Source organism: Glycine soja, chromosome 13, assembly GCF_004193775.1.
Source record: "Glycine soja cultivar W05 chromosome 13, ASM419377v2, whole genome shotgun sequence".
Lineage (NCBI taxonomy): Eukaryota > Viridiplantae > Streptophyta > Magnoliopsida > Fabales > Fabaceae > Glycine > Glycine soja.
The window spans coordinates 16787418-16810595 of record NC_041014.1 but is presented as its reverse complement, the minus strand read 5'-3'; the positions used below and the strand labels follow the sequence as shown (position 1 = coordinate 16810595).

Here is a 23178-nt window from a genome sequence, read left to right as displayed (position 1 = left end):
AATATGTTTAAAAGAATTAGTAGATATACTAGATAAATACTAACCAATGTCCTGAAAAAGGAAATTATTGAAAACAGTATTGATATACCCTGCCATAATTTTTAATGTAATGTAAAATTCAATAAAAACTTTCTGTTATTAAATCCTAAACCAACACCAGCTAACACGATCTAATAGAAATTTAAAATCTGTTCCTTAATCGTTAATGTCAACTTTTTGCCAATTTATTCTAGTAATTGTGAAGCATGACAAGTATTGTTTTGTAAATTGTTGAGCCCACTTCCAAAAAAGATTATACTCTCTCCCCTGCATGGAGGTATTAAATCTGTACATGTATCTAGTCTCTAAGAGACATGTTATACAATAACATGGACAAAGCAAAATTCATCTTTTTAAGTCTGAAAACGTAAACAAATGCTACAGCAAAGCACAAAAACAGACAAGAAGCCGCAGATGCTACAATCTCATTCATGTCATGTCTTCATAACAGCAATCTACAAAAGTTCATTCTCACACTTCATCAACCAATGTAACTCCTCTTTGCTTGGACATTCTCTTACCTGCTCCACCGAGCAAGCAGTCCAAGAATAACTCATCCCTACCATCAATGGAGCAGTCAAAAAAATTTGCTAACAATTCGTCTTTGAATCGGTCCAAGAATCCCGTGTGGTTCAGCTTAAATCAGCAGGAGCAACTCAGTAATGAGTATTCTATTGTGGTTGTGGCCTCAATTCCAACTTGTAAGCTTGCATTTCCATTGGAGATATGGCTACATGCCCCTCTTGTGCAAGATCTCCAAACTGCTCTGAGAATCCCATTACTTCAGGGTCTTCATGCAAGAGATTCAGGGAAGTTGCTTTGGCCTTCGAGACTGTAAGATTCTTGAACATGCTGAACAGATTCATGGTGCCATTGGCCAGATTAGTGCATTGCGATCTTCCCTTCTGGCAGTACGAAGAATCCCAATGTCGCCTGTGCAAAATTAGCCCAAATCTAGGACCTTCAGGTGGTTGCTGCAAAAATTTTAAGGGCTTGGGAACCTTGAAGTTCACTATGTGCAAATCACACGGCAAGGGGGCTGCAAGAGGAGAAAAGGATCTAGGCGGTGGCTTCATAGACATATCCTGCGGTTTCTTAGAAACAAATGCATGTATTGGATAGTTCAAGTGAGAACCAACTCGGTGAGACAAAAGAGAAGGGCTGTAAGGAAAAGGGGTGGGAACCAGATTTGATGTGGCAGAAACATTGGCTTCCACGGTTAGGTGGAAGACAACGTTCATTACACGATTATCCATCACTCCTTGTCCCAAACCACGACCGTCATCTCTTACCAACCGGCGGTCAACCATTATTTCTAGCCATCCATTTTTAAGGCTAGTCACACCTAATGATTGCCGGGAATGGACAGAAAACCGCCGACCATTTGATCCTTGTATGAATGCTAGATAGGGCATGGGATAGTAATTACCTTGCAGAGGAATCTTATCGTAAGTTTCTCTTCGACTCATCTGAAATCCATTTAAATCTGAGTAAAAAATCTTCTTGTTATCAATATCTGTTTTATATCTAACTATCAATTCCCTATCATTGAAATCATGGCCAAGAAGCTCAACATGATATTCCTTTTCAATGGCAAACCCTTGGACTGTACTCTCTCCACTATATATTCGGGTGCTATGAGAAATGGGGGATTTCTCCCAAGCTGTCCTTGGATAAGAGTATACTTCCTGCATCAAAGGACCCTCTGACACCAACAACTGGCCACCTTCTTCAATAATGGACTGGGCATCGCCATGGGGCTTGAACAAGTATGCCCCACCAGAACTAGAATACATACCAATTTCCTCATTTACAGTATTTGGGGAACTATTTTCTGAGATTATCTTCTGCAACAAGCCGTACTTCACATCAAAAATTAGTTTTTGATGCTCATTCTCAATTTCAGCCACATCAGCCTCTATTTTCACACAAGAATAGGGTGTAGGACAGGCAACCGAGCTAGATTTAGAGAAAATTTTCAACTTTGCAGGCCTGGCCTTTTCACACTGAGCAAAACTATTGGAAATATAATAAGTTTCCAACCCCATTGCAGGAACAGAAACTTTCCAGTAAAGTCGATGCTTCCCAGTAAAGATCTTGCTACTATGATACTGCAACTCGGGCAAAATCTGGCTCTGAACACAAGTCCAGCTAGAATCAACAACTGTAACATCAGGACTGTCAACAACAACCATCACAACTTCTTCTCTGGTTTGCTCCAAAGGATTAAAAAAGACCACTGATTCATAAGAACCCTCATGAACACTAATCACTTTATGCAATGGTTGAGCATCATATTTAGATCTCACTATTGCTGGCTCAAACTGAGCAGGACTGTGGTCTAATTTATCAAAGCGGATTCCAAGAAGTGCCTCAGCTGCCTTGGACATGAAAATTTGCAAGTCCAGTAATGAAGTATGCATGCGCATTCCATAGTCCATAACCACATGATCTTTTGCAGTACCAGTCACCCCATCATGATGCTGAAAAAGAGCTAAGTTCCTTCTAGCAGCTGTCAACTTATAAGAAAACCCCATTGCAAACTTTTCACAATGTGATCTCCAACAGGTGCCAAGTATTAGAGCTACCATCATTTCAGTGGCACGAAGTGTCTGTTCTAGTACCCTATCAACAGCCTTGAAGAAGGGTCGTGAAACATAATAACCACTCCAGTAGTCTTGTTGCCGATCAGCATAAGTAAAAAAGTCACCAGATAGAGAAGGAAAACCTTCAACTAGACCAGATCCTATTTCACCAGGAGACGAGTAATTTATTCTCTCTGCTTCCTCACGCAGGGTTACAAAGTAGTCTTCCAAAGTACCAAACTTGGCCTCTGCATTCAAACTGGGGTTTGAATTGATATAATCAAACAACATTTGGTAATTTCGGAATTGGGCTTCTGCTTCTTCAACATTAATATACCGAAAATCATCTCCAAGAGGAACAAGAAGAGTATTGGTTCGGTACAAAGTTGACTTTTTCTTGTATTGATCCAGTAATTTAAGAGCTCTTTCCTGAACATTTTCCTGAGTGGTCTCCACAGGATACTGCCCCCATGGGCATTGTTCATAAGCAAAACCCGACATGCGTGCAAAGTCAAACTGACAGCAAATAGCAGGCTCTGGGCCACATGTATGAGGTATATCATACGAATAGAAGGGCATCATATGGACAAATATATCAGTGGTTTCCTCTGCATCCCAGCTTTGACGCCATATGTATTCTAAATTTTTATGCCATGCAAGCTCCTTCTTCAGCTCATAATGGGTCCTCTGGATAAGCATGTTGTCAAAACCCATGCGACGCAGAAGATATGCCATGGTAGATGAGTATCCAAATGGATCTATTGCCCAAGAATTTTTTGGAACAAACCCAATGGTGTCATTCAACCACATGTTTCCTTCTGCTATCTGTTACACAAGTGTCAGAGATCAAGCACCATCGCAAAATAATATACAAATCTCTAGAGCAGAAAGATCATAGTCTGATATGAACATGAAATCACAAGACACAGACAGGCTGAAACATGGAAACATAATTTCCTCTTCTAATGAATGAATACCAAGTGCACTACTGCATACTCAAAACTTGAGAATGTGGTCCATTATTAAGAAAAGGTACGCCCTTTAAAAGTTTACATGATCAATACACAGTACCCTTGCCTTTATGTGTTGTTGAAACTTTGTATTGTTGTTTGCAATAACATGATGTCTGAGATGCCAATTATAATAATAAACTAAGTTCAGAAAATACAGGGAAGACATAGAGTATTGCAACGATATATAAGCATGTTTATTTAAAAAAAAACATTGAAAACATACTTTTGCATCAATCTACTTATCACATTATAAAACCTGATTAAGTTATCTAAAAAAACAAGCAAGATAATGGTTTTAAATTTTAATCATCTAATCTCACCAGTATTATTAGGTAAATGATAAAATGCATCCCTATTGACTAACTAAAAGTCCTAACTTTAATTACAAAACATGTATATTATCTGTACCTAGCATACCTGAGTACTTATTAGCACATCCAGTCTTTAATACAATAACTAATCACCTTTAAGACAAAATAGATCACTACGACCTTACATTCATATAATGAGCCATTTTTTCAGTAATATTTCTGAATAACTAAAAAAGCATGGAACTGAAGCATTAACATCCATCAGCATGCCAGCCAAATACCATGCATAGTGAGACAATACACTACATTCATATAATGAGCAATTTTTTCAGTAATTTTACAGAATAGCTTAAAAAGCATGGAAGAATTTGCATCCATCAGCATGCCAGCCAAATACCATGCAATGTGATACAATACATAATTGGACTGTCCCTGTTTCTTACATAATGATCAACTAAAAAAATTATAGCAACACAGCCAAGAAATAAATAATATATGCATTTGCAAAAGTAGACAAAGCTTTCAGCATACCTGTTCAATTATAGCAAAATAATGGGAATTGGCCTGCACAAATGAGAAAACAATTAAATGTCAAATTTCCAAAAGCAAAACGGGCACCAATAATCAACTTTATTCACAGGAAGGCTTTCATGAGATTCTTATTTAGACATAATTATTCCATTGACATGTACATTACTAGAGCATGAACTTCATTAACAGGAGAGGAAACTGGAACTCTAGAAGGTCCTTAAATTAAAATAACTTAAGCAACAAAACAAGTATGATGAAAAGCATCACAAAACCTACCTTCCACAAATTCTCATGTCATAATTACTTCAACAGGAATGAAGTATCAACATATATAAATGCTATTTGTTGTAAATAAGATAAGTGTAAAAATACCAGTATCATGTTACCTCATCATTCATCACCCAGCCACCTCCAACAATTTCTAGCTGTCCATTTTTTACCAAATTGATGAAGGATTCCTTCATCTCATCTGATGCATCCCTCCACCATCTTTCTAAGTATGACATCTCCTCCCATATGAACTTCCGGCGAAAATCCTACACAGCCAAATCATCCAGTCAATATCATAGATTCATAGCTCAAGTTGCTCTAAAAATGAAGATTAAAATAAAAAGGGCTACCTAGGGAACTGGCGGGCTTATTAGCTCCATTTCACTCGGGCTTTTTAATCTCCTACACTACAACCTAACATGTAAACCTTATCAAATTAAGAAAACAATTTTCACTTTTAATGTCTAACACTTTTTTTATCACAAGCACCGCCCAGCACATGATCTGCAGCTCCAAAGCAGCAAGTTAACTACTTCAACCCAGAAACACAAATTTACTCAACCACTTCATTCAACAGGGCATTTGTTGACTAACTCATTACTATCCTCCAATCCAACATTTAAACAACAACATTAATATTTAATTTTAAGGCATACCATTTTTGTCATCACATGCAGTGCTCCATCATCATTCATTTGCAGCTTCAAAGCACCTAGTTAACTAGTTAAAACGCTCAACCAAGAAAAATTTGTACCATTTAACCTTCCCCAATTTCACTCGCATCACAAGTCACACACACCTCACATCACTCCAAATGGCCAAATGCTTCAATAAAACAAACTAAAGCTATCCACATGCACACCTCCCATCACTTCACACGAACCAAATAACAACCTTATTTTTTTTTTCAGAAATAACAACCTTATTTAACCAACTGCAGTCACCTACAATTTCATCAAGGAATGAACAAGCAAAAAAAAAAAACAAGAAAGAAAGAGCTTAATAATAATCATGCTCTATCAAAAATTGTCAGCTATGGCAACTCTATTGACTTTTACAATAATTATCCTAAAAGTCATACTTACCATGATTTCCAATTGGTTGACGATGTAAACTACAGTAATAGTGCATGGAAACTAAACATAGTTATAAAAGTCCACAAAAATAGATGATGCTGTAAAAGACCTTATACACCGTCAATGTATATACTATTATTATTTATTCAAAAGAAGAAACACCAAAAACCCATTAAAAGTAGTATAAAATAGTATGTGCATTGACAATGTAGAGGATTTTTATTTTTACACTGCCATCTAGTCACAGTCATCCTACATGATAATAGTGTGTTTGGATTAGATTCATGCCTTCATGGTGAGAAATAATCAATAATTTTTTAATGGTGAAGGCAAAGCAACAAATAGTTGCTTCTACTTTTTCATGGTACCACCATGATTTTGAGGAGTAGAATTGATTCTTGGTGCTATCCAAACACACTATTAAGTTTGTTACATTAACTACTTTAAAAGTCATTACCTATCACGAATTCCGGCAGTTCCACAAAGAATCCTTTTTTACACTGACGCCATTAACAACGTAAGAGATTTTTATTCTTATAGTGTCTGTCTAGTCACAATCATCATGCATGATAAGTTTATTGTATTAACTACTTCAAAGGTCATTCCTTCCTATCACTTCCACAAATAAACTTTTTTTAACACTAAAAATGAAACTCTTAAAAGTACTACTGAGGATGAATTGAGATTTGACTTGGACCTTGGTTAGTGTTTGCACAATGGTATCAAGTATATGCCTCGATTGTCTATCATAGTACTCATCCACAGTGAGCTTCCACCCAGGATCGTTATGCGAGTGTGGCACCACGAACACCTTCAGCTTCTCCGAGTCCCACTCGTTGCCCCTGTAGGTCACGCTCCACCCCTGCTTCCACGCTCCGCCGTCCACGTCCAAAAACTCAATCTTGTCATACAGCGCCTTGGTGGTGACGTCCACGGCGGCGCCGGCGAGTGTGCTGCGGTTGGTACCGGCAGGGAGGGGCTTTCGGGTGTGGCGGGCGCGTGAGGAGCGCGTGGTGGTGCGGAAGTGCGTGGAGAGGGGCTTGGGGACCCCGAATCGGAGGAGGATGAGGAGGAAGAGGGAAAGGGAGAGGACGAGGCCAATGGCGAAGAAGTTGGAAAAGATGAAGTCTTTCACCAACGCGCGTTTTCTACCCTTTCTGGGTGCCTTTGATTTGGGTGGGTTCGAAGAGGGGAGGATCGAGGAGGCCCAGGATGTTCCACGGCGAGAGGAGGAGAAGGGCATGTTTGGTTTGGGTGAATTGGGATGCAAAGAAGGAAAGAAAAAGAAATGAGTTTTTGGTTTTTGGTCTTTGTGGGGATCTGTTATGTTACGAGATGTGAAGGGTTTGGGAATGAATTTTCAAGTAGGATCGTGGGAGGTTTCGACCTGGGAGAGTGTTTTTCTGTGTTGTGTTTGTGTTGTTGTGTCGAGTGAAGCATCTGGTGTGTGTGAGTGTGTGTCTGTGTTGAGGGAAATTGGAAATTGGAAATTGGAAATTGGTGGGGATATTTTGTTTGGTACTTTGGAATTGTCAAATGTGTTTTTGGAAACTGGCAAATGTTCTGCACAAAGACTTTGGGAAAGTAATGCAGTCCGGCCAACATGTCAAGAAAATTGAAAATAATATTGTTTTTAAGGGACAGAATAATAGATTTATTTAAAATTATAAAATTAAGAGAAAGACATTGGATATGATGTGGGATAGAAAGTTTTAATAAATTTTAATTGATAAAAAAAATGTGTTAGAGATTGTTTCTATCATTATTATGATAGATTTTATTCAAATTAGTTTTAGTTTCTATGAGGCCATTTGTTTAAATTTATTTATTAAAAAAAGTGATTTTGTTTGGTTCTTAATATGTTTGTTTAAATTTTTTTTACTTAAAAAATAATTTTTTACTTATTTTAATTAGCAAATCATATCTACTCATTAAAAAATTAAGTTTAAACAAAATCATTCTATATTTTAAAAGTGGTGACATTATAAGCCAAATATGCTTAGAACTACAATTTACTTTTACTATTATTTAGTGTGTGTTTGGATTTGTGGTGTACTTGCAATAACACAAAGTCCAATGTTGTATCACATAAGCATGATGAAGTTCCTTCTTAAAATGTAGGTTTGAAGAATCCTACCAACAATCCAAATATGCTCTTAATTTATTAGTGTTGGGAACCTAAATTAAGAATTGTCATATAGTTTTTTTTTCTTTACCTTATTTTTTGATTTAATTTATTTATTTATCTTTTAAAAAATTCATTTTAATCCTTTATCTATTTAAATTGATTCAAATCAATTTAAAGTTAACACCATTTATAATATTTAGATACTGGCAACTTTTAACTGCCACAAAAACAAAAATAAGAAGAACCAATTTCATTCTTCGTAAACCTTAATCCCATTTCCCCAAATTGATAATCACATACTCTATTTCATGCAAATCCACATGGACAGTTCCAATCCAAGGTCCACATGATCCTCACCTGTGTCAACAAGGCCAATTACAAGCTTGTGATAAACATAGAAGAAGGTGGTCATCAAAGGGTTCTTGCACAACATCAACTGGCATGTCATCACCATTAAAACTTGTTCACGCATTGTAGTGGTGAAGGAAGGGTGGAGTTTGTGCCACACCTCTCAGTTCTAGTCCCAGTTACAAACCTTCTTGTCCATGGTGCACCCCATTTGTGGGTCATAGTAAATTTTTTTTTGGGAAGGTCAAAGTTGAAATTGGGAGTATCATGGTGCAAAATGTGTTGTTTAGGGAAGGTCAAATCTAAATATTGTTAACAATGTTAACTTTAAATTGACGGAATGACCATTTTGGATCAATTTAAATAGATAAAGGATTAAAATAATTTTTTAAAAAGATAGAAGATCAAATAGATCATTTAACTTTTTTTTAGGATAAGAGTTGCCATATAACTAAGTTAATTATGAAAGGTAATCTTAGTTAAAATATGAGCATTCTATCCATCAAGAAAGGTGATTTTTATTCCCTTTTTTCATTTTATACACATATATGATTTTGTATGAGAAATATGTTGAAATTGCATCCTACTCAATCTAAACTAAAGTTGGTAAAATGAACTATGTATAGAAGACTGGATTATTGTCAACAAGAGTGCCATACAGTCTAATTAATGAGTTGAAAAGTGACAAGTCTCCTTAACGTATTTTTGGACACAAGTTAAATAATTATGCTAGAAATTATGTAAAGATAAATATCTTAAGAAGAGAGTTAAAGTGTAATTTTGAAAAATTTCATAAGACTTTTTCTAACAACAAAGCTATTGTCTAATGAAGATATAAAAATAGATAACTTGATTTTCACAAATACACTTGGTCAGGCGATATCAACCCTTTTTATAAAAAAAAAATCAAAACACAATCAAATTCAAATCCTTAGTCAATTAAAGCAAGAGAGATAAAGACATAATACACACAGTTTTATACTGATTTATCTCTACTACTAAAACTACGTTTAATTCTTGACAATCCATCAAGTTTTACTAACATTAAAAGTATTCTCCACGACCACTTCTGAATCTTACAAAAAAGAGCTTATACCCAAGCTTACAAAACAAATAAGTACTCTTTAACTACAAAGTCACTCTTAGATCTACACAAATCAGTATATTTTTTGGTGTGTTGTTTGCACACAAACTACTCTTATTATTGTCTCAAAGACAAATATACAAGTTAATCACTAAGTCTTTTTTCTCTCAGGGCTACAAGGTGTTTTGAGAACTTTATAATTTAAACAATTATCGAGAAATGGCTTAAAGAAGAGCGAAAGCTAATTTCAAATATATCTTACAAGTTGGTAGCTTTTTCTCTTCAAAGCTTCTTGTATTTATAAACAAACTTCAGAAAAGTGTTTGTTGTCTCTAAACTTCTTTTTTCTTTGTGAGCTTCTGTATGAAAACATGCCAGTTGGTGCATTAAATGCACGTCTTCTCCATGTTGCAACACCTTTCTTTTATCTTTCTTGATCTACACTTCAAAAAAGGTTAGAGTGCTTTTGCTCATAAAAGATATTGTCCACAACAAACACATATTTTAAGAAAAGGATAAATGTTCTTTAAATCTTTGATTATTCTCTCACTTCCTTTGGCCTTTGAAAAATCATAGGAAGAATGTTTCAAGACATTTTCTGTAAAAATAAATCTCAAACACAAAGCATTAACTTAAATGATTGCCAAAACTTTGTGGAACATCCTTGATTGTCAATTTCTCAACAACTCACACACTATGATACTTCACACGGTGACACTTCACTCAACATCCTTGTTGGTCAGAATCCTTCACCGGTCAGAATCCTCTATCTGTAGCCCTTTTTGAGACCTCAACAATTAGGTCTAACTGCTTCCAAGATCACTGATTATCCCCACAAACCAACATGAAACTTTTCAACGTATTTTATCCTCACTCACACGTTTTTTGAGAAACGTTCCAAAAGGTCACCTATCTCATAACTACTCAAAGTCAAACATGCTTAACTATGAAGTTTTTAAGTGATAGGCTACCGAAAAGTATATGTATTTTGTTGGTATATGTAGTACCAATTAATTCCTTTAAGTTATCCTCATTTGCACAGTCTCATACATGCACAACCTCTAGATTCCTCTCATTCTAGTGTGATTCATTTAGAGTGTTACATGCTCACCAGCTTCTGACTGGTTCGTCCTCGAACTATACTGTATTGGGAGAGAGCTTTGCTATGATACCATTTGGAACATTTTTTATTTTCAATTTTTCAATGACTCACACACTACAATACTTCACTCAACATTCTTATTGTTCATAACCATAAAAATTTTGTCACAGACTTATACTCATTATTAGTTTTTTTATCCATAGGAATCGAAGACAAGTACCAAGGGATTTACAAGACTCATGCACTTTGCTCAACAAACTGAGCTAGACCCTGCTCAAGTAAAGTAAGAGCCACCAAGACATCAACTTCCAGGGGTGTTACACTTTGAATCTGTTTGCTTTCATTTGAACTTTCAGACGCGGATATAATGCATATGCATATGTCTGATGACATATAAGATACAACTTTAATACTTTGTAATTATTTGTATCAATTCAAAATATTTGAGGATCCTGATCCGTCATATGACTCAACAAATTATTACATAAAAAAATTGGTGACCTTATTTACATTGTAGTATTTGGTAAGATAGAAATGGTTGTGAAAGTGAGAAGAGAGAGCATAAATAGAGTGAAAATTAGGGATTGTTTGGTTGAGATGAAATAATAAAAATAAATAAATAAATGAGTAGGTTCCATGTGAAAAACAAATAAAGTACACAAGAAAGGAAGTTAAATTATATGTAGTTAATTGTGAAAACTTTTCACAAAACTTAAATATATAAGGAAAAAGTTAAGTTCAAAGCATACAATCGAAAATGTGATAAACATTAACTTTTCAACCAAAAGTTACGTTTAGTCTCTTCACTAGAAAGATTTTCCCTAACCAACAAAAATTACAACAAGTATTTTTCTTAGCATTTTCAAGCCTTTACAATCATGTAATCCATAATCAAGATTATTTAACTCAAGTATCATTTTTAACTAATCATCTTTAGACTTTCACAAGATAACAAGGTTCTTTTAAAAGAAGATAACTTACAAAGGAGAGGACGTAAGACAAGATTGGACTCAGTTTTGATATGAGTGAGTGAAGGCAGAAAAGGATAAAAGAAAAAAGCAATGAAAGATTGAAGTTTTGAAATGTGTATTTAGCAAAAGGGGATGCATTTAGAAGAAGCCTTGTAAATTATAAATAGCTTGAACCAGGCCCATACAAACATTGGACATCAGGACATCCGTCCGAGCTGATGCTATCTTAAAAAATAAAATAGAAAACAAAAAAAAAACTCATTTTTTTTATGTAATAACTCATTTTATTGTCAATTTAGCGTCAGTCTAAACAACATCAATATTGTGATCAACACTAAAGTATTGCAGCAAAAATACATGTTGTAGTGTTCTGTGTTTCTCATATAACTTTATTATGTGAATTTGATATACCATATCTAATTTGCCATGATAAGCTCATTGAACACTTTCATTTCCCACCTGTTATAATCAGATTAAGATCCTCTTATACTAATCTTAATCATGACGAATTCTACGGTGAAGAAACAAATATAATTTCCACCAGCGTGTGCCCAGGTGGGAAGATGTTTGTGAAATCTACATATTGTTTATTTCTCTATAGTTCTAATAATTTTATCATAAATTAATTCAATTAAAATTATTAAAGAGTCATAATGCCTTTTCTGTCTTTGCTTAACAGAAGATCATCATTGTAAACCGAAATAATTTCAAGGGCTCCCGTGTCTTCTAAGACCCATGCTTCGAAATACATTAAATTAACCATGAAAAGTTTAAAATTGTATAATCAACGACAGATCCAGTAAGAAATTATAAAATAAACCACTGTTAAGGATGAAATCAAGTAACCACTAGCACAGAAGTCATGTAGAGGATTAAATTTACCACATGTAATAAAATACTCCATGATTTATGTTAATTGTTTTGCCTCTTTTTATCATATTAATAGAGAAAAATAAAAATAACAAATTAAATTCATCATTATTTATGTAGGCTTCATTTATTTATTAATTTAAGAAGATTCATATTTTAGAACCACCGCTCTAATCACCCATCTTGTCATCATCATTATTTATGTAGGCTTCATTTATTTATTAATTCAACATGAACTTTTTGATAAGTATTTAACTGTACACTAAACTATCAACGGTTACGCATGAACTTAATGAACTTTTTGTCCCATCATGTTATATTTTATTAGAACACTGAATGAGCCAAAACCAAAGTTTAACGTGGCTTTATAGTTGGCCTAATGGCACAAGCTGCAGCACCGTAGAAATATAAATAAAACATAAAAAAGAAAGAAAGATTGATAGAGATTGACAACATATAGATTATAAGAAACGATGAATGCAGATTTATGAGGTGATAATATTGTTTAATTAGCACTTTCAAATTAAGGGATAAACTTTATAATTGTTTATATAAAAAATAAAAAAATTCAGGGAAAGAGGTTGACAACTTATCCCACTGCATCCAATATGGTACATTAATTAACTCTTTATTTTTAAAATCAGTTTTTTTTTTCATTTATCCTCTCTTAACAGAGTTTAATGAATTAACTACCACTTGCTATGCTTAGTAAGTATTAAATAACCAAAAGGGCAAGGGCACAAAGGCAATTGATATGCTTTCACTTTGGTGTCAACGACTAAATATTAAAAATTTAAAATAAGTAAAAGTTTACTTTTGATTAAAAAAAGAAAAGTTCAAGTTTAATTATCAGGTTAACATGAAATTTTAGTATTTTATTTATATTTTAAATTTCAGTTGATGCCTTAAATTAATAAAGTTTCACTTTATTTTTCTATAGTCTTCATGCAAGATTTGATCATTTCTTTAATTTTTTATAATGATAATGTTAATTTTGACTAACATGATATTTCTTTACAATTTGTCTGCTGTCACTGAATTAACCAAATTAATGTGATAAATTAACAAAAGTACTAATTTGATTTAATAGATAAACTTTAAAAGATAAAAGTGAAATTTTTTTAACTTTAAGAATCAAACTAATTATTAGACAATTAAGAGACTAAAATGAGAAAAAAAAAACTTTTGGCAAGCTGCTGTTTTGTATCATTAACTTTTTGCCGAATTTTTTTTTCACAGCCAAACAATATATATTAATAAAGAGTGATTGAGAATTGTCACAAGGAGTATCAACCCCAACCACTTAAACAAAGATTTTTAATGAGTTACACAAAAAAAGCTGTGAAAAAAGGAATAATAGAAGTCCTTCCCCCCACTTAAACAAAGAGCTGAAATTGTTGTATAAGTCAAATAAGTCACTGTAGCAAGTGCTGCTTGAAGAATTCAAATTTGGAGTGGGAAATTATCACCACTAGTACTATTACATGGAGGGTTATGTTGAGAGAAGAGTAAAAAATAAAATCATGTTATTTGTGGTGTTAAGCGTAAACCAGCATGAACGCCACGGCGTCTTAGCAACGAATCTAAGCCACACCCTTAGATTTGGAATATGGTCCACTTTCAAGTGCTAAGTGAATTTGTTGGTGTTTGGAATTACAAATGGGACCTAATTTAGATGCGTACTTCTTGTTTCCTTTTAATGTCATTTCATTTTCGTTTCCTTTACCTCTCTTTGGTTCAGTGATTCAATCCTTTAAATTTAAGATTCCAATTTCATGCTCTTGTTATTGACTGACTAGAAGTTAAACATATATATTGTTTTATGCTATCTTTAAGTTCGTGTGTTATATCATACTTATCCTTTCCTTATGTTTTTTTTAATAATTTTAATTCCTTTTTATGGCTCTCAAAAGTGATGTTAGAGATGTAAAAACATATTTTTTTTTTTTAAAAATTGATTTAACATAGTTGAGTAAGATACATGAATTATTATAAATTTTTTAAGATTTATGTTTGATTTTTACGAAATTCAACTTAGAATATAATATATAGGCTAGTGCAAAAACCATATTGTTTCCGGAAGTTGAACCGAGAATTACCCGAAATTCATCAATTGTGTTTAGCCAGATATGCTAAAGTGGATGTTTTGACATTTGATACAAACATTTAATTACCTATAAGATTTAAATCGTATTATTTGCCTGTAACCTACGAAACTTCTCGTAACCTAGGGTAGCCTATAGCAAAAATATAAAAAGATAAAAAAACGTATATCAACAAAAAAAAAGTGTAGTATCCTTCAATACATTTATTTCTATAGAAGTAAGATTTATGTTCATTTTTCAATTAGAAAACTACTTGAGTAAATTATGCTTTCAAAATAAAGAGAATAAATAAATATAGTAGAGAATCGAACACTCCATAACATTGCATCCCCCAGTCAGAAAAATTTAAACTACTGACCTACAAGGTCACTAACAATCACAAACAAATTTTGTGGAGTTTATACTACGAGTCTTTGAGCAATATCACATTTTTTTTGTTAACCATAAATTTTATTTTGTATGTACTTCCGTTTGTTTTGATTTGGCATGGTATTGTAGTTTGTGAGGCTGGGAACGCAAGAAAGAGCAACGTCTACAGATTCTCCTTCTCAAATTCAAAGTGACCTATACAGGGGGGATCTGTAATTCTCTCAAATGTCAGGGGGCACATTACACTACTGATAAAAGTGTAGGAATATAACTAATGGTTTAAATATAAAATATGTTTTTATTCTCTTAAATTTAAATTTAAAGGTGTGTCATTTTTAGTCATTCAAATTGAAATTTATATTGTTTAGTTCTTCAATTTGTATAATATTTTTTAAGTCTCCTAATCCATCACAAATTGTCTTTTCAAACGCCAAAAAATCAGCACAAGAAACTAAAAGAAGTATTTCACAAATTTAAGGGTCTTAAAAACACATTTTAATTCGAGAGATTATAAAATAAACTTTAAATTTGAGAGAAAAAATGCATTTAAACTTATTTTTTTAAGCCCATTCTATAAAAGGACATAATATAAAATAAAATAAATGATACGATCAAAAGAAATAATATTATATTAATAATTAACTTCATTAAATATATTATTAATATAAATTTTTATATTAATATTTTTTAATTATAAATTATCATATATAATAATACATTTAATTCTTATAATAACTATTTTACAAATATATTTAATATGTTTTTAATTCGTTAACATTAAAATTAACTTCATTAATAATATAACTTTTCTTTTATTATTTTATGAATTTCACATGAATCATTTTTTCATGTTTCTTGACCAAACTACTTGTGTATAAGACTAACTATTAGCAATAACAACTAAAATTCTAAAGGATACGAGAGATATCACACACACAAACACAAGAGATTTAAGGAGCAAGTGTGCCTAATCTTTGGGAACAAAGCCACTATTTTTATTCTTTATTCATAAACAATAGGATTATATCACAACATATAATATTACACATTTTGTGGGCTTTATTCGCACCCCCAACCCACATTATAACCTAATATCAGGTGACATTTATGCTCTACTCTAGGGTGTTACTTTGGGCACCCAACATTTTTGTTGGGATACCCAGCACCCTAGGTGAAAGAGCTAAAATGTCCTTCACTCATTTAATATATAAAGCAGCAGTGGCTTATCCGTATGAGTCACTTGTTCTCTCCCTCCTGTGACACTTGGTGAATATTTAGGCCCGTGAAAGATAAATAATAAATCCACCTTGGTCTCCTGGTTGGGGGTCTTGTCACGTCTAGCACTTAACAACATTTAACGAGTCCAAGAAATGCTTGAACTTGTTAGTTGTGACCATCTTGGTTAACATATCAGCTACATTGTGAACCTTCCTGGACAAAATCTGACCAGATGCCATCAACTCCTTGATCTTGTGGAACCTCACATCAATATGTTTGGTTTTAGCATGATATACCTTATTTTTTGCCAAGTCAATAACACTCTAGCTATCACAATGCAACTAAACTTCACCTTGCTCAATGCCCAACTCTTTCACTAGTCCTGGTAACCACACAACTTCATTGCTAGCCTTTGCTATTGCCATATACTATACTTCAGTTGTTGACATTGCCACAAGTGATTGAATAATGGACTTCCAACAAACAGACCCACCTACAAGAGTAAAGACATATCCTGTTGTAGACCTTTTATCATCCAAACCACCAGCATAATCACAATCCACATATCCTGCAATTGAAGGATCACCTTGTTGACTATCAAACATAATATCATGACCTATTGTACCCTTTAGGTACCTCAAGATCCACTTCATTACTTCACAACGTCTCTTGACTGAGTTAGACATAAACTTGCAGACTTGGCTAACAACATGTGCCAAATTCGGTCTAGTGCACACCATAACATACATCAAACAACCAACTACATTTGCATAGGTAACCATTGACATGTACTCCACCTCAACATCTATCTTCAGACATTGATCTACAGAAAGCTTAAAGTGTTTTGCCAATGAAGTACTCACAGGCTTTGCATTGCTCATGTTGAACTTATCTAGCATGTTTTCAACATAACCCTACTGTGAGAGCCATAATCATCTGGATTTCCTGTTCTTGTGAATCTCCATCTCGAAAATCTTCTTAACAGGACCCAAGTCCTTCATGTCAAAGTCTTTGCTTAATAGTGATTTTAACTCATTCACATCACACAAACGGTTACTAGCAATAAGCATATCATCAACATAAAGTAGCAAAAAAATAAAAGAGCCATTGTCAAGGCTTCTCAGATAAACACAATAGTCATACTTACATCGTCTGTAGCCAATTTGAAACATGTAGGAATCAAATCGTTTGTACCATTGCCTTGGAGATTGCTTCAATCCATACAACGACCTCAAAGTCATAAATGTTTTTTTTTTATTTTTTTTATTTTATGACTTTGAAGTCGTAAGTTATTTTTTCTCTCCATATTTTACGACTTTGAAGTCATAATCCTTTATTTTTTTTTACATGTTTTAGACTTTTTTAATTACTTGTATTTTATTTTCTTTTGCTTTCAATTTTATTTATTTGATTATTAAATAAATATTTTTAATTTTACATGTTATTAGTTTTATTTAATATCTTGTATATTTTTAAGATTTTATTTAATATGTTATATAACATATATTAAATAAAAATAATAACAAGTAAAATTAAAAATATTATTTAATAATTAAATAAATAAAATTATTTATAATTTTTTAAAAAATTGAAAGAAAAAATATAAGTAATTAAAAAAAAGAATTAAAATTCACATAAAGATAAGTGGTAATAGATATTATGATTTTTAGCCTGTAATAACTTACAACTTATTTCATTTTCTAAAATAATTTGAAACAACCAATATAAACAAATCGAAAAAAAAAAAACCCTTTTTGCTAAAACTTCCGAAAGCATATGTTATCAGTGGTTGGAAAGACGCGCAAAGCATCCGGTTCAGTGTTAGAGCCGTTGAACCGAACCGTTCGGTGTAGTTGTAGAGTTGGCAAGTAACAAATGGAACAAACAAGATCAGTTGTAATCGCATGGTAGATAGATAGATAGAATAATAAGTTGGGTTCACCGTTCACCCTCACCAGCACCACCACCACTCCATGGCACTCTCCTTCCGACCCCTCATCCACCCCCGCTTCACCGACCGGTCACTCTTCCAGTTCCTCCCACCCAAGCCTCCCCCTTTTCCTCCTCCTCCGCCACCCTCCGTCCTCCTCCCCCTCACGCGCCGCCGCGGCGGCTTCATCTCCTCCTGCCTCTCCGACGACGCCGTCTCCACGCGCAACTTCGACCGTGGCTTCACCGTGATCGCCGCCATGCTCCGCCGCATCGAGCCCCTCGACAACTCCGCCATCTCGAAAGGCGTGTCCCCCGCCGCCCGAGACTCCATGAAGCAGACCATTTCCACCATGCTCGGATTGCTCCCCTCCGACCACTTCGCTGTCACCGTCACCGTCTCCAAACACCCCCTCCACCGCCTCCTCTTCTCCTCCATCGTCACAGGGTACAATCAACACTCCTGAAATTGATTTATTGCTGAAAAATTCATTTGGTGTTAAATTAGTGTTTTAAATACCAACAAGTCGTTGGTGCAAGTGCTACAAACTCGGTCCCTCTAAGCAAAGGCTCGGTTCGAGCCTTGTAAAATGTTGTTGGGAGCGGAGAATTCCACTAAAGGTGGCGCCAGCCAGATTCCCAATGGAGATTAGTCATTGGCCGGTGGATACTTCGAACCAATAACATGTTAAAAAAATTAGTGTTTTAAATGGTACCATAGATACTAATTCCATGACACCATCTGTTGAATGAATACTTGGGCTCTAGTTGAATAATCTTCTCCACAATCAATTATATAAATGAATTGAGCTTCTATCATAAGCTAAATTCAGATTCCAAATAAGTTAGATGAGAGAGAGAGTTTCTGGAAAAGTTTTGTGCATTAACTGATTTTAGGTTACGAGAGAGTAGTTGAATTCAGTTTACCTTCTTATTTTCTTTTCCCTTTCTTCTGTTCTTCTGTAAGTGCTTGCTTGTAGAGAAGTTTACTGACTTTGCAGAAGCACTTGAAGCAGAAGAAATTTTACAGACAAGTTTACTGTTTTCTCCGGAAGCACTTGAAAGGGAAGATATTAAGAAGGTAAAATTAATTAGGCTCTGTTTGGATAAAGATAAACGTCTCTATAAGCACTCATAGGATAACAAAATTACAGTAAGAAGGTAAAATGAATTGAGCTTCTTGCATTAGGTATAATCAACTTATCTACTTAGCTTTAATAGAAGTTTTTTTCATTTAACCTCTCTAAAACCTAAGGTGCATATGTTGAGTTTAGCTTATGAAGAAGCTTTTTACCTTCCTATTTTTCTTATCCTATAAGGGTACCCAAATAGGACCTTAAACTTTTTCTGAAAGTTAAAATCTAAGTTATGCGCTTTAATTTTGGAGAAGTTAGATAAGAGAATTTTTATGTAAGCTAAGGTGTATAAATTAGTTTTGACTCGTGGGAAAAGCTTGATTCATTTTATTTTATTTTTATTTTCTTCTCTTATAAGTGCTAAGGAAGAAGTTTATCCAAACAGGGTCTTAAAGTAGTGACACAATGAAAATTTGATGGATAAATTTAGTGAACAAATTTTATAAGGGAATAATATTGTGAAGTATGTGATTTTGGAGGGGCAATTGCTGGATAGATTCTGTGCCAGGTTGAAGGTTTTTGTTTTGATTGAACTTTTGGGGTTGTTTTCTTTTCTTTGTTAGGTACACTCTATGGAATGCGGAGTACAGGATGTCTCTGGCGAGGAATCTGGATATGTCGGGTTCTAGGAATGAGGGGTCAGATTGTGAAACATGTTCAGAGGTTTTGGAGGTGAAGGATGTAGCAAAAACAGTGGGTGATGAGAAAATCGATGTTGTTAATGATTTGGAAAGTTGCAGCAGCAGTGGTAGCTTGAAAGAATTTGGAGATTTGCCTTCTCAGGCTCTGAGTTACATTCAGCAGTTGGAGTCTGAGTTGACAAGTGTGATGGAGGTAACCCTTCTTTTTCTTTCTGTTTAGTTTAGTTTTTTCAACCCAATGATTGTGGAATAGCTGCATCTATAAGGGTCTTATGCAGGGAAGCGCCTTAGTTTGGGGACTTGTAAAATGTTTGCTTTGTATGTCTGTGCATGGGTAAGTTAGATTGTGTTGGTGTATTGGAATTTGGAACAAGGATCTCATCTTAACAGGTGAATTGTTATTGGAGCATGTAAAATGTTTGCTTCTTGTGTGCTTGCCAAGTATACTTGGCTCAGTATGGTCTCTGCTGATAGTCATGTGTTTTTAACTTCTACTGAAACAAAACTGTGATTTTAGAGGGGAGGGGAAGGGAAGGGAAGGGAATGGAGAGATGATTTTTCATTTTTAAGTTGAGAAGATTATAAAAAAAGAATAGTGGATGATAATTTCTCATTTTTGAAAATTTTCTCAAATAAGAGGAATGCTTACTTAAAATGAAGAAAAAGTTACTCCTTCCTTTACTTCCCCACCAAACTCCTGCATTCAGTCACGTCCTAACTTAAAGTATAATTAGTGAAATTTGCTTCAAATACCTTGAAAGTTATTAAGGGAAACAACATGAAGGAAATTTCTTTCAGCCAGAATGAAATTTAACGCCCCTTTTGGCTTCTTAAGGCTTAATGCCTTGTAATTAATGTGCCTTACAACGGCATAATCTGATTAACGGGGTAAGGAGGCACCAGTGCACCACTCCTGTTGTGTAATCTAAAGATTTACTTTCACCCTCTGTAGTCTGTGCCCCAAAAGAAGTGATTTTATTACTCATTTGGGATCATTTAAAAGGCAAGCTCAAAGAATGAAACTTCCAAAACTTTGCTTTTTGTTTTCAGGAACTGAATGCCCAGAAGCAGGAAATGATGCAATTAGAATATGACAAGGGAAAATGGAATAATTTGTTGGAATATCTTCGGTCTCTGGATCCTGATATGGTAATGCCTCACTGCTTCTATTTAATTTGTATTCCCTTGCAATTGAAAATGGCATTTTAAAGTTAGATTGCAAAAAGTCCTTCCGTCCTCTCCCTTGCTCATTTCCATTAATGTAGACAGTCTTGTTTTACTTTATGAATCTTTTCATGTGTAAATTTGACAGGTGACTGAATTGTCCCGGCCTTCATCATTAGAAGTGGAGGATATAATTCACCAACTTGTTCAGAACATATTGAGAAGATTCTTTGTGGATGATGCTAGCTCTAGTTTTATGGAACAATCAGTGGAAGGAAACGTAGACAATCGCACAGACAGTGATGAGCTTAGTAATACAGTAGCCACTTCTCGTGATTACCTAGCAAAGTTGCTTTTCTGGTTAGTACATCAGTACATGTCATTCTATTTCTAATTGCACTTCTAAAATGTTTGCTTAGAACTGAGTGATTGACATCCTAAAATTAATTATAGACTCAATGTTTTTAAAACAAACTAATTATTGAATTAGTGAAGACATTGGTTCACGGTTTGTTGGTTCAACTGTAATTGAATTGAGATTGAACAAGTATATATATTTATTGATTCGCAAGTCCTTTATCATGTCTAATTGCATTGAGGTTTTCTTTCTGTTGGCAGGTGCATGTTATTGGGTCATCACTTAAGAGGGTTGGAAAATAGATTGCATCTGAGCTGTGTTGTTGGACTGTTGTAGAGAAGGTGATAGGCATGTATATTCTTTTTTCTTCCTCTATTTCCATTTCATCCTTTTTCCCTTCTCATATAAATTTTTCTGTTCAATGAAAAACTCTGAAATAATCACCTGTTCTCGCTTCTGGCACTCTTTCTCTTGATTGATCATACCAAGCATTCAAGCATACCTGTCATATAATATTTATGCTTGCATGAATAATGAAGATAACAGTACGTCTTAGAAGCAAGATTGGTTGTGAATAGAGCACCATACTCATTATACACAAGATGTTATGCAAGAAGATACTTTAAATCTTTTTAAGAACTGTACATGTGTGTCTATACAATGGCGTATCAAGTGAGAGGAATTTGTCTCGAACCATTTAAACGGGTTACTTCTGCATAATGCGTTGAGGTTGGTCTGAATCCAACTCCAAGTGAGAAGAAAGAAATTAATAAATTGTTTCGTAAATAATTTTCACAAGAACATGAATGTGAATCTCATGATGTCATGATAATAATTTTCATATTTTATAAGAACATGAATATGAATCTCATGATGTGATGATCAGTGAATAATTTTCTCTTTTTGAGTCTTCGAATATGACCTCACCTTAGTATTTTTTGGGATTTAACTCACATAAATTTTTATCTAACAAAAAAAAAAATATTTCTCAATCTATCTTTCTAATTAATACTCTTTAAACATTGGTCAATAATAAACATTTTTTAATTAAAAATGTTTTGGAATGAATTAGAAATTATAGTAAACATATATTAAAAATATTAGTTTATTAAGTTTCGTTTCACTTATAATTTGTTGATAAGCAAAGCACCGTCCCTATTTATATTTTTTTAAGGACCTGTACAGCACCCCAGTGCTTAACAAATTAATGGGGCCTAACAAATAACTAATAATAATAATAATTAAAGATTAAGTACTTTACTTACTATATTTTTAATATTGTCTTGGACGTAAAACGTCTAAACCTAATACCTAATCCGAGTACATCAAATTTATATATTTTCAAAACGATCTGTCCCAAACCGTAAACCCAACTAAACTTAATATTTTTAGTTCAAATTGATGAGTTTGACACAACTCATAACCACCGCTATCTTCAAAATCGATTCCCCTGACTTATTATCCCAAGCTCATGTAATTTATTTCCTGCAAACTTGTCACTCTATCTTGATATTAGTCTTTAAGCCGTCTATCACTAAACATGCGTGGTTTAACTAATGTGAAGTTATTCGAGTTTAATTAGTAATATTGAGTTTGAATTCTAGGTACACAAGACGTAACTTTGATAAATAATTAGAGAGAGAATTTTGTCATCATAATCGTGATTCCCAACTCCAAAAAGATTGCTTCTAGGGTGATCTATACCTCAACTGAGTTTTTTTAGTTTTGTTCTCTTCTGTTTACTTGTGATATTGTATTGATGTTTCCAAACCAATGCGTATTCAAAAATCTTGAAACTTATCGACATTAGAGATAAACATTATAGGCCATAGACTATTTTATTTTCATTTTCTGTATAGTTCTACCGAGTTACACTGATTAACTTTTGGAATTATGCATTTGCTGATCGAAAGTCACCCAAATTATACTT

At 34.0% G+C, this 23178-nt stretch overlaps 2 protein-coding genes across 3 annotated transcripts; one reads left to right on the top strand and one right to left on the bottom strand.

Annotated features, from left to right (window-relative positions):
* Positions 1-202: 202 nt before the first annotated feature.
* Positions 203-7392, bottom strand: LOC114381996 (alpha-mannosidase 2-like). 2 transcript variants are annotated; one of them, XM_028341226.1, is made up of 5 exons: positions 6523-6561; positions 5100-5163; positions 4866-5015; positions 4480-4512; positions 203-3449 (listed from the first exon to the last, which is right to left on the bottom strand). In XM_028341226.1, exons 3-5 carry the CDS (start codon positions 4983-4985, stop codon positions 711-713), a joined length of 2892 nt encoding a protein of 963 aa, XP_028197027.1. In that variant the 5' UTR covers positions 4986-5015; positions 5100-5163; positions 6523-6561; the 3' UTR covers positions 203-710. The 2 variants fall into 2 exon arrangements, with proteins under 2 accessions (XP_028197027.1, XP_028197026.1); XM_028341225.1 differs by lacking the exon at positions 5100-5163 and having other exon boundaries at positions 6523-7392.
* A 10459-nt stretch (positions 7393-17851) lies between these two features.
* On the top strand, positions 17852-21749 carry LOC114382486. The gene is made up of 5 exons (XM_028341951.1): positions 17852-18397; positions 19649-19919; positions 20777-20875; positions 21039-21250; positions 21509-21749. The coding sequence occupies exons 1-5, from the start codon at positions 17994-17996 to the stop codon at positions 21582-21584; spliced, it is 1062 nt and encodes a 353-aa protein (XP_028197752.1). The 5' UTR covers positions 17852-17993; the 3' UTR covers positions 21585-21749.
* Positions 21750-23178: the final 1429 nt, after the last annotated feature.